Here is a 9747-nt window from a genome sequence, read left to right on the forward strand (position 1 = left end):
TTTAAGAGCAGTGAGTTCTCCTAAACAGCATTCTAGGCACAGATTATTATTATGAAGGCTTTGGAGACAGTTTCACTTGTAGCTCTAACTAGCCTAAAACTCCGTGTTACCCACGCTGGCCTCAGATTCATTAAGATCCACTTGCCCCTGACTTCTCAGTGCTGAGGTTAAAGGTGTGTACTAGCATGCTCGGCTCTATTTATTATTTCTAATTGTTATTATTATTTTGGTTTTTTTAGACAAGGTCTCTCTACATAGACCTGGCTGTCCTGGAATTTACCATATACAACAGGCTGGCCTTGAACTCACAGAGATCTACCTGCCTTTCCTTCCCTGGTACTAGGATTCAAGGTGTGTGCTACCTGACCTGGCTTTAACTATGTCTGATTTCTGCTTACCCATGTAAGTGAATGCCAATTGTATGTAGATGCCTCTAGAATCCAGAAGAGGGCACTAGATACCTTGGAGTTACAGGCAGCTGAAAGACTCTCAACATGGGTGCTGGAACTCAAGTCTTCTAGAAGAAAGAGCAGCATGCTCTCCTTAACTCCACCTATCCCTCCAGCCCAATTTCATGATTCTTAACTTCCTATACCCAACCCAACTCACCTTCTGGTCTTTTGGAGTTCTGCTCCCAGCATCACCTATGAAAGAAAAGAACTTCAGTGAAGAAAAGCTGGGCGTAAGAACCTAGCTACTTGAGAGACTGAGGCAGGAACATGGCACCTTCAAGACATGCTGTATCTAGAGAACAAGATCCAGGCCTGCCTGAGCAATTTAGACCCTGTCTCAAAATAAAAAGCAAAGTAGGGCAAGAGGAACACCGTATATTAAGGTTAGCCCGGTTTAAAGTTAAGCTGATAGCTAAGCAAGAATGCATAAGAGTCAAATTACAGAAACCAGGGACTCAAGTCAAGGATCCGAGGTTCAGACGGAGTAGCTCTATTGCAGAGGATCTGGGTTTGGTTTCTAGTACACACACTGGCAGCTCACAACCACATGTCACTACACCTCAGTGGATCTGGTGCACTCTTCTAAGCTCTGAGATCAGTTATACTCACACAAACACTCCCCCACACTGACAGATAACGATTTTTTATACATTAAAAAATAATAAAAATAAATCTTAAAAGAGGAAAAACAACCTTTAAACCCCAAAACCAAACAAATAAGTATAAAGTTGGTGGGGGCACATTTACTGGTAACACATATGAGTCCCTAGGTTCAATTCCCAGTACTGGAAAAAGAAGGTACTAAAATGGTTACTAAAAGGGGTCTGGAGAAGACAATCAGTAAATGCCTGCCAGTGTTTACCTCTGGATAAGTACTGAGACAGGTGGTAGTTTATCACACTTAAGGCAATTGTCATCTATTTGAAATTTGTAAAAATAATTTAATTATTTAACTTAAAATGAAACAAGGCTACTAAACTTGAGCAAATCCTTATTTTCCAGAAGCACGGTGCAACAAAATTATCAATAACTACAGAAACATGGAGATTATATATATGTGTGTGTGTTTGTGTATATATATATTTTGTTTTTTCGAGACAGGGTTTCTCTGTGTAGTCCTGGCTGTCCTGGAACTCACTCTGTAGACCAGGCTGGCCTCAAGCTCAGAAATGCGCCTGCCTCTGCCTCCCAAGTGCTGGGATTAAAGGTGTGTGCCACCACTGCCCGGCTATAGTTATTTTATCTTAGGAAATCATTCAAAAATTCACTGATTCTTAAAAGTTCTTATTAAGGTACAATGCATGTGCATGTAGTTCAGTGAACTGTAATCCACTGATTAGACTGTGAAACTATCATGGTACACCTACTTTCAGAACATTTTCATTAGTCCAAAACGAAACTCCATGATCATTACCCAACATTCCCTTTCCCCTACTTACCCAAGCAACCAGAAATCTACCATCTGTCTCTATGGATTTGCCTGTTTTGGACATTTTATATAAGTGAGTCATATAATTTGGGATCTACACTGGTTCATCTGTGGCAGCACAAATCAGTTTTACAGCTGAACTGTAACCCACTGTAGGCAGATGCCATGAATTTGGTGTTTCTATTTCTCAACTCATCTTTTTTTCTACTTTTTAGCTGTCATGAATAATGCTAAAATAAGCATTTGTATTCTTTTTTTTTTTTTTTTTTTTGTGTCTTTTGATAATGTGTTTTCACATAGCCCGGTCTGGCCTCGCATTTACTATGTAAGTGAAAGGTGGCTTGAACCTACAATTTTTACTGTGTCACTTCCCGAGTGCTATTTAGCCAGTTGGTGGCGGCACACTCCTTTAGTCCCAGAACTCAGGAGGCAGAGCCAGGTGGATCTCTGCATTCAAGGCCAGCCTGGTATACAGAATAAGTTCCAAAGACAGTCAGGGCTACATAGAAAAAAACTGTTTGGAAAATAAAAACAAAAGAACTCTATCCCTGTTGCTTTTACAGGTATGCACTGCAGTTCAAAAGTGGTTTTGATTTACATGTTGGCTCATTACACGTGATGCTGAGAATCTTCTTGTGTATTTACTGCCATCTATAAATCTATAAAAGCCAGATGCTGTGGCACCATTTGTAACCTCTGCTTTAATAGAGGCAGAAAAATAAGGTAGTCATCTTTACCTACCCATTAAATTCTAGGCCTGCTTGAATTACAAAAGACCCTGTCTCAGAACAAACATACCCAAACAAGCCCCCAATAAACAAAAAACAACTCCAAAGTATCCATTTAAAGTCCTTCCCACTCCTCATTTTTGCAGTGTAGACTAGGCTGTCCTCAAATTCAAGGATTTACCTATCTCTGCTTCCAAGTGCTGGGATTAAAAAGCATGTACAACTATATCCAGCCCCCAAAAATTGAAAAATAAAATTATCTTCATTGTTATAGAATTCTTTCTTTATTCTAGGCAATAATAGACCATTCAAACTTCACCATATCTTTCATTTTGGGGTGGTCTCACTCTGTCACCCAAGGCTGTCCTGAAATTATATAGTCAAGGCTGTCCTAACTCATAGTAATTTTCTGCCTGAATTCTGTTGTCATTTTCTCCAGGAAAAAAAAAAATACCCAAACTGGCAAAAACAAACCCTGCCAGCACTAATCAGTGGTAAACATAGGTAGCCTGGAACTCTCATACTTCAACAGTGAGGTCCTTATATATGTTAGGCAAATGTTCTACCACTGAGCTATTTCCCCGGAGCAGTCATGAGAACACAAACTAGTATAACTGCTCTGAAATACCATGGCAAATTTTGCCTAAAAATGTTACTGCAATGTCCACAAAACATTTAAACAAAAATGTCCACAACAGCTCATATGTAGGACAAACGTAGGAATTGGTTCTTTCTCTCTGGCTGGGTCCTGGGGATCCCACTCAGCCACAGGGTTTGACGATATTCACCTCACTGTATGAGCCATTCCCCAGCCTGCTCTAAACTTTGGCCATAGACACTTCTTTTAGCAGTGAGCAGAGACTCATAACTGGTCAAAGCTCTAAGAATAAATGACTGTTAAGTGCTTACCCCTAAATGGGGCTCTTGTAATCATACCTAGCCAACAAGGGTCAGGACAACATTGTAGAAGAGGGTTAGGGTAGGATGGGAAGCAATGTTGGGAAAGATTGTCTTCTAGACTTGATAGGGCCCTAGGACTCCTCAAGTCCCAGCCACACTGGTTATCAGCCCTTAAGACTTGTACAAGAACAAGTCAGTCAACATTCCAGCAAGAATGGGGGAGGGGCACCAAGCCCCACCCCTTCCTGAGGAACTATGGGCAGTTAAAGGTTGCTGGAGGAGGGAGGGAACAATTTTTCATCAGGGATGTAGCCACTGATAAGTTACCCAAGAACCCCACACCCAAATTAAACTCAGCAGATTAGGAAAAAATTAAAAAACAAAACAATACATGAAAGAAGGAAGAGGAAAGGTAAGTTAGTTAGGAACATGAAAGATTGTGTACATGATCAAAATACTTTATATATGCATGAAGCTATCAAGGATAAGTAAAAAACTGTCATTTTGACACCTATGATCTTGGCACTTGGAAGTTGGAGGTAAAGGTAGGAGGACCAGGAGCTGAATAGAATTCTCCATCATGTGTTGAGTTTGAGGCCAGCCTGGCCTATAACAGTGTCTAAAAATACACAAACATAAAAAAACCCTCTAAACAATAAAACAGAGAGAGACATATGTCTAAAATAATGACCTTTGGGAAAGAAGCACGAAGGCATGCTATGGCTACACAGTGAGTCTGAGGTAAATCTGGACTTCATGAGACTTTGTCTCAAAAATCACTCATCAAGAAGTTAATGGATGACCAGCTAGTACATATATGTAAGAGGAGCAGTATGCAATTCTAAAGAAAAATGAACCCACAACATTTCCCAGAAAATGGGAGAGATTGGTGATAAAAGACATTAAGTACAACAAACCCAAATACAGGATGAAGTTTCATGTAACAGAAATACCATTGGTCAAATCCCATATCCCTATATAGGAAATATAACAGTCGGCACCGTATATACACATGAACTATACCAAATTAAATTGTCAAAGTTGGCCTAACAAATTATGCTATAGCCTGTTGTCAGGCCTGCTACTTGCCAGCAGACTTCTCAATAGGTTTGGCATGAAAAAGATCTATGGAGGCTAAGAAGAGGTTACTAGAGATGAAAGGCAGCCTGGTGACATCCCTTGCTATCTGGATGTAGGACATATGCAATCTACAATTGGCAATAAAGTTCTTGGAGCCCAGAAGGGAGCTGTGGATGGAGGCTTGACAATTCCTCACAGTATCAAACTGTTCTGATTAGGATTCTGAACGCAACTCGTTATAGAGCTGAGTGATGGTGGCACACACCTTTAATCCAGTACTGGGGAGGAGAGGGAGGAGGATCTCTTAAGTTAGAGGCCAGCCTGGTCGATAAAGCAAGTTCCAAGACAGCTAGGGCTCTCTTACAGAGAAACTCTGTCTTGAAAATACAAAACAAACAAACACACACACATAAATCAACAATCAATCAATAAATAAATGGGGGGGGGGACTTTTGCCAAGTGGTGATGGTGCACACCTTTCCCAGAGGCAGGCAAGTTGATGTGACTTTGAGGCCAGCCTGGTCTACAGAGTGAGTTCCAGGACAGCCAGGGCTGCACAGAGAAAGCATGTCTCAAAATAACAAGACAAACGACCAACAAACAAAAAAAAACAGAAGTACTGCTCCAAGTCCAAAGCTAGAATGGGCTATACTGAGAGTTAGAAGTTAGCCAGAAACTGTGAAATCCTATTGCAAAATAAAAGTATTAGAGAGACAGCCAGCAGATTGTGTTTCCCACACAAGTCCCAAGTCCTGGAGTCTGGATCCTCAGGCCCCAAACTTGTAATCCTAGCATCATAAGGGAGAAACCTACTATGAGCTGGCTATCTACACATGCTAGAATTGGCAAACCCTTGGTTCAGCAAGACCCTGCTTCCATAATAAAGAGAGGACTCATCAAGCGATAAACCTGATATAAATCTTTGAATTCTACATATATGTACACCCACCCATATACCTCTACTCCCAACATGGGTATGAACACTGTGACCATCGATATCAACTTAACAGAATTTAAAACGACTTGTGAAATGGAAGTCTGTGCAAGCCAATGAGGAATTATTTTGATTATGTAGAGGTGGATGGACCTGCCCACTGTGAGTGGTACCATTCCANAGACTTCATAAATACACAAATAAAGAGAGCTATTGGAGGAGCAGCAGGATGAGACACTCCCTCTGTTTCCAGATTGCAGAACAATGTGACCAGATGCTTTAGGNTTTTGCCACTGTGATTTCCCCGACCATCATGGATATGATCTGGAACTTGGAACCAGGATAAGCCCCCTTAACCTTCAAATGATTTTCTCAGATGATTTGATCACAGTAACTGAAAAAGAAACTCAGACATAGGCAAACTACACACAAACACACGGGGGAAATAAGTATACCTTATCTGAAATGGGAAAAGGAAGCAATCAGAATACAGAAAACACTTANGATGCTAAGAATACTTACTTGTTGTCATAATGAGTCAGTCAGGTAATTTGGCATATTAAGTAATGACAATAGGATTCTTTATCTGCAACATATTTATCTTCCAGTATTTCAGCTCCCATTCTAAGACTTTTCGGACCAAAGCTTCATCATTTACCTGAATCAATACTGAGGACATCATCATCTTCATCAGGAATCTCAATTATCTCTGTGGGCCGGGAAGCTTCATCCTCAGAGCTACTGTCATGATACTGTAGTCCCAGCTTAGAGTAGAAATCCTTCACCAAAGACTCACAGTTAGTCACTTCCCTGATATTGGAACACATGCAGAAAAGATCAAAGCCAGTGGAGACAGTGCGGTACNANANCATTAGAATGTACATACATTTATGCAATACCTAGCCTGTGAGCTCACACATGTCATCCTAGTCCTTAGCCTGAGGGACCAAGACTAGCTAGCTTTGAGGTCACTTTGGTCAATACAGTGAGTGGTTCATGGCCAGCATGGCCTACAGAGTAAGAAACCTTTAGAAAGAACAAAAACAGAACCCAGCACTCAGGAGGCAGAGACAAGCAGATCTCTGAGTTCTAGGCCAATTTGGTGTACAGAGGTAGTTCCAGGACAGCCAGAGTTACAAAGAAACTGTCTGAAAAATAAAACAAAACAAAAACAGAAACAAAAAAACAAAAAACCACACACACACCACAACACAACACAGTAACAGGAAATTATGTATATTTAAATATAGACTGTTTGCTTTACATGTTCCAAAGTACCTATTTAGAATGCTTTTCACATAATTATGTTTGTTTCCATGTAATTCTTCTATGAAACAATTTGCTAGAGTTCAATTTTCTACCTGCTGTTACAAAAGTCCTANTATCTGATATTTATTATCTATGTGGCTTTGGGAACTAAGAAGACAGCTTAAAACAGCAACTTGATTTTGCTGGGTGCTGTGAAACATCCCTTTAATCTCACCACTGGAGANACAAAGGCAGATGGGTCTCTATGAGTCCAGCTCAATATGGTTTATATGGCGAGTTCTAGGGCAGCCAATGCTAAGTAAAGAGACTTGGTATCAAAAATGGATGGATGAATGAACGAATAAATAAATAAAAATTAAAGGAACAGTTGCAAGTAGTTTTCAAGTAGTCTATCAACAATCCAAAATCTTAAATTGCCCTGGCGATCTGAAACATATACTCTGAGGGAATTAGGAATTTTAACGTTTCACAGTTAAAGATAACAAAAGACTGAGGATGTAGCTGAACTGGCAAATGATTGCTTAGCCAAAATTGCTAACTCAAACACAAAATAAACTGGGCATGGTGGCCCACAACTATAGTCCCAGCACTCAGAATATAAAAAGACAGGATTATCCATGGGTCAAGATCACAGAGCAAATTCAAGGCCACACTCTGTTACTCATGAAACCCCAATCAACTCAACAAGCATAAGCTAGGATCATTTCATTGCAGCACTTAGGAGGCAAAAGTCGGCAGATCTCTGCAAGTTGGAGACCAGCAAGGTTTAGGTATTGGGATTCTCTCTCAGAAAAACAGAAAGACAGCCACTCTACAATCTCACTTTCTGGGGATCTTAGGAAGGAAGGTCAGCCCAGGAGGAAGACAAGGGAATTCAAGCCTTTAACCTAACTACTGCTGATCACATAGCAGCTACCCACAGGGAAAAAGTGTTCTGTTGCAACTCTGCACTGCAAACTCAGAGGAAGAGTAAGGTCCCACCTGACTGAAGTCGCCAAAGTATAAAGTGCTTAGGACAATGACAACAACAATCACTCCAAGGAGGACACAGATGGACATTTACTTCTGCTTCCTGGAATCCTCACCTGGATGCATCATCAAACAGCCGATCCACATAAGCCACTTCAGACTCTTTNTGTAGTACCCAGGTCTCCAGCTCTGCGAGCTGCTTCTTGCGCTGCTGTATACAGTCCATCTTTTCCAGTTCTTCATCAATGAACTGACGAAGTTCCTCCATGGAGATACCCAGCTCTTCAACCACCGCCTGCTGCAGCTCAGCAATCTCTGCAGAGTCAGCTGCAGCTGGCGCTGCAGCCAAACTCATGCACCCAGGGAGGGAGGACATGCTTTGGCCCTGTGCAGGATGAACAAGAAGCGGAAACAACTCTNACCGAGACTCACACCATTTCTGTCTCATAATCAAAGGCCCTCCTAGCCTGCAAACTCTGTTCTCTCCCCTCCTTCTCCATAAGGCGATCTGGAGATTTCCCGGGGAGCCTCGTCTTCTCACACAGACCCAAGCTCTTGGTAACAACTAAGAGCNGGGAGACCCTGGAGAACTCCAACACGCACCAGGGGGCAAGCTAAAGCAAGGTTTCAGGAAACCGAAGAGTGCTTATCGACAAAGGAAGACACTTCTGGGAGCTACTTGTTCCTTAATTGGCTCTGTCACTACCCAGAGTCTAACCGAGGCACCGGCGGCTGGAGACAGGTGAGCCGCAATGAACTAATTCCACCCGCGGTGTTTAGTCCTCCTCCTCCTCGCCGCTCTTTGCTTTCCCGTGGCAAGGTGGCTTTTAAAACCTCCTAGGGCCATGCAAGAGGGCAGCTGCACAAGGGAAGGGCTTCCCGGCTGCACCAGGCCCTGGAGGCTGCGACCAGCAAAGAAGAAAAAGGACGAAGAGAGGAAAGGTCGGTCTTCCCTACGTGAGCAGAGCAAAAGCTCGAAGCCATGGCGACCACCCAGCAGCCACACTCGGAATAACGCGCGCAGGGGCTTGGCCGCCCGGGTCTCGCAGAACCGCGGCAGCCTCCGGCCTGCCGCCCGCCTGCCTTCCCGCGCCTCACCCACGCACCGCCTCGCGCCCACCCGTAGCCGCCGCCTCAGGCCCGCCCGCCCCCGCCTCGCTCCTCTCCCGCCAAGTTTCCACACAGCTCCAGCCTCGCACCAGCCAAGCCTCCCAGGTCCACCTCGGCCTCAGCGCACCTCAGTCCGTCCTCCCCACAACTCTGGCGCCCGACCGCAAGGGCCGCGTCTCACAACCCCGACCCCAGGTTTTACTCCAGGGCTCTGCCTTGCCAAACCCAGGCAAACTGAAGGAGAGACGGCGGGGGAGGGGAAACAGCGTGAAGAGGCAGATGGGGGCGGGGAGCAAACCGACGGTCCGGAAGCAATAGGGAGCGTCCTTCCGGCCTCTCCGACGGTAGCCCCAAGCGACCAAATTTATTCCATAGCGCTGCGTGACAGGTGTTATGGGAACCTAAGGAGAGTACGAATGCGTGAAGTAGGGCATTTCCAGATTAGGGGCTGGTTGGACAAAGCAGGTATTTTCCGGAGTCATTTATGGAAGCTCTTCTCCTACAAGTGGCCAAAATAGTTGATTATTGTTTTAATTTGAAGATTTTTTTTTAGTAATAAAATTAATTTTTTAGCAAAATTAATGAGTGTTCATATAGGAAATACGAAAAATTCAAATAAACAACAACAAAAAAAACCCTCATCATTCCATCACTGAGATTGTGTAGATTTCATCTTTCACAATATTGAGTTGTTTTTGTTTTTTGGTTTTTGTTTTTTTGTTTTGTTTTGCTTTTTGAGACTGGGTTTCTCTGTATAGCCCTGGCTGTTCTGGAACTCACTCTCTAGACCAGACTGGCCTGGAACTCAGAAATCCACCTGACTCTGCCTCCCGAGTGCTGGGATTAAAGGTGTGCACCACCACTGCCCGGCTCTCA

The 9747-nt window shown here is 43.1% G+C and overlaps 2 protein-coding genes across 4 annotated transcripts in view; one reads left to right on the forward strand and one right to left on the reverse strand.

The window, feature by feature from the left end:
- The window catches only part of Setdb1 (SET domain bifurcated histone lysine methyltransferase 1), a 33938-nt gene extending 24783 nt beyond the window's left edge, over nt 1-9155 (reverse strand). For 2 of the 3 annotated variants that reach the window (XM_021158715.2, XM_021158714.2), the window contains exons 1-4: nt 8999-9155; nt 7878-8146; nt 6182-6333; nt 610-644 (exon numbers count right to left, since the gene is read on the reverse strand). In XM_021158715.2, the coding sequence (XP_021014374.1) occupies nt 610-644; nt 6182-6333; nt 7878-8137 (447 nt within the window). In that variant the 5' untranslated portion in view covers nt 8138-8146; nt 8999-9155. Of the gene's footprint in view, nt 1-609; nt 645-6181; nt 6334-7877; nt 8147-8960 lie in introns of all 3 variants that reach the window. The other variant, XM_029475335.1, reaches the window with a different exon arrangement.
- On the forward strand, nt 8081-9498 carry LOC110291524 (translation initiation factor IF-2-like). Its single transcript, XM_021158719.1, has one exon. It carries the CDS (start codon nt 8607-8609, stop codon nt 9387-9389), a length of 783 nt encoding a protein of 260 aa, XP_021014378.1. The 5' UTR covers nt 8081-8606; the 3' UTR covers nt 9390-9498.
- Nucleotides 9499-9747: the final 249 nt, after the last annotated feature.

The sequence above is a fragment of the Mus caroli genome, chromosome 3 (assembly GCF_900094665.2).
Source record: "Mus caroli chromosome 3, CAROLI_EIJ_v1.1, whole genome shotgun sequence".
NCBI lineage: Eukaryota > Metazoa > Chordata > Mammalia > Rodentia > Muridae > Mus > Mus caroli.

Coding starts and splice junctions, on each gene's coding strand:
- LOC110291524 (XM_021158719.1), top strand. CDS start 8,607: ATGCAAGAGGGCAGCTGCACAAGGGAAGGGCTTCCCGGCTGCACCAGG.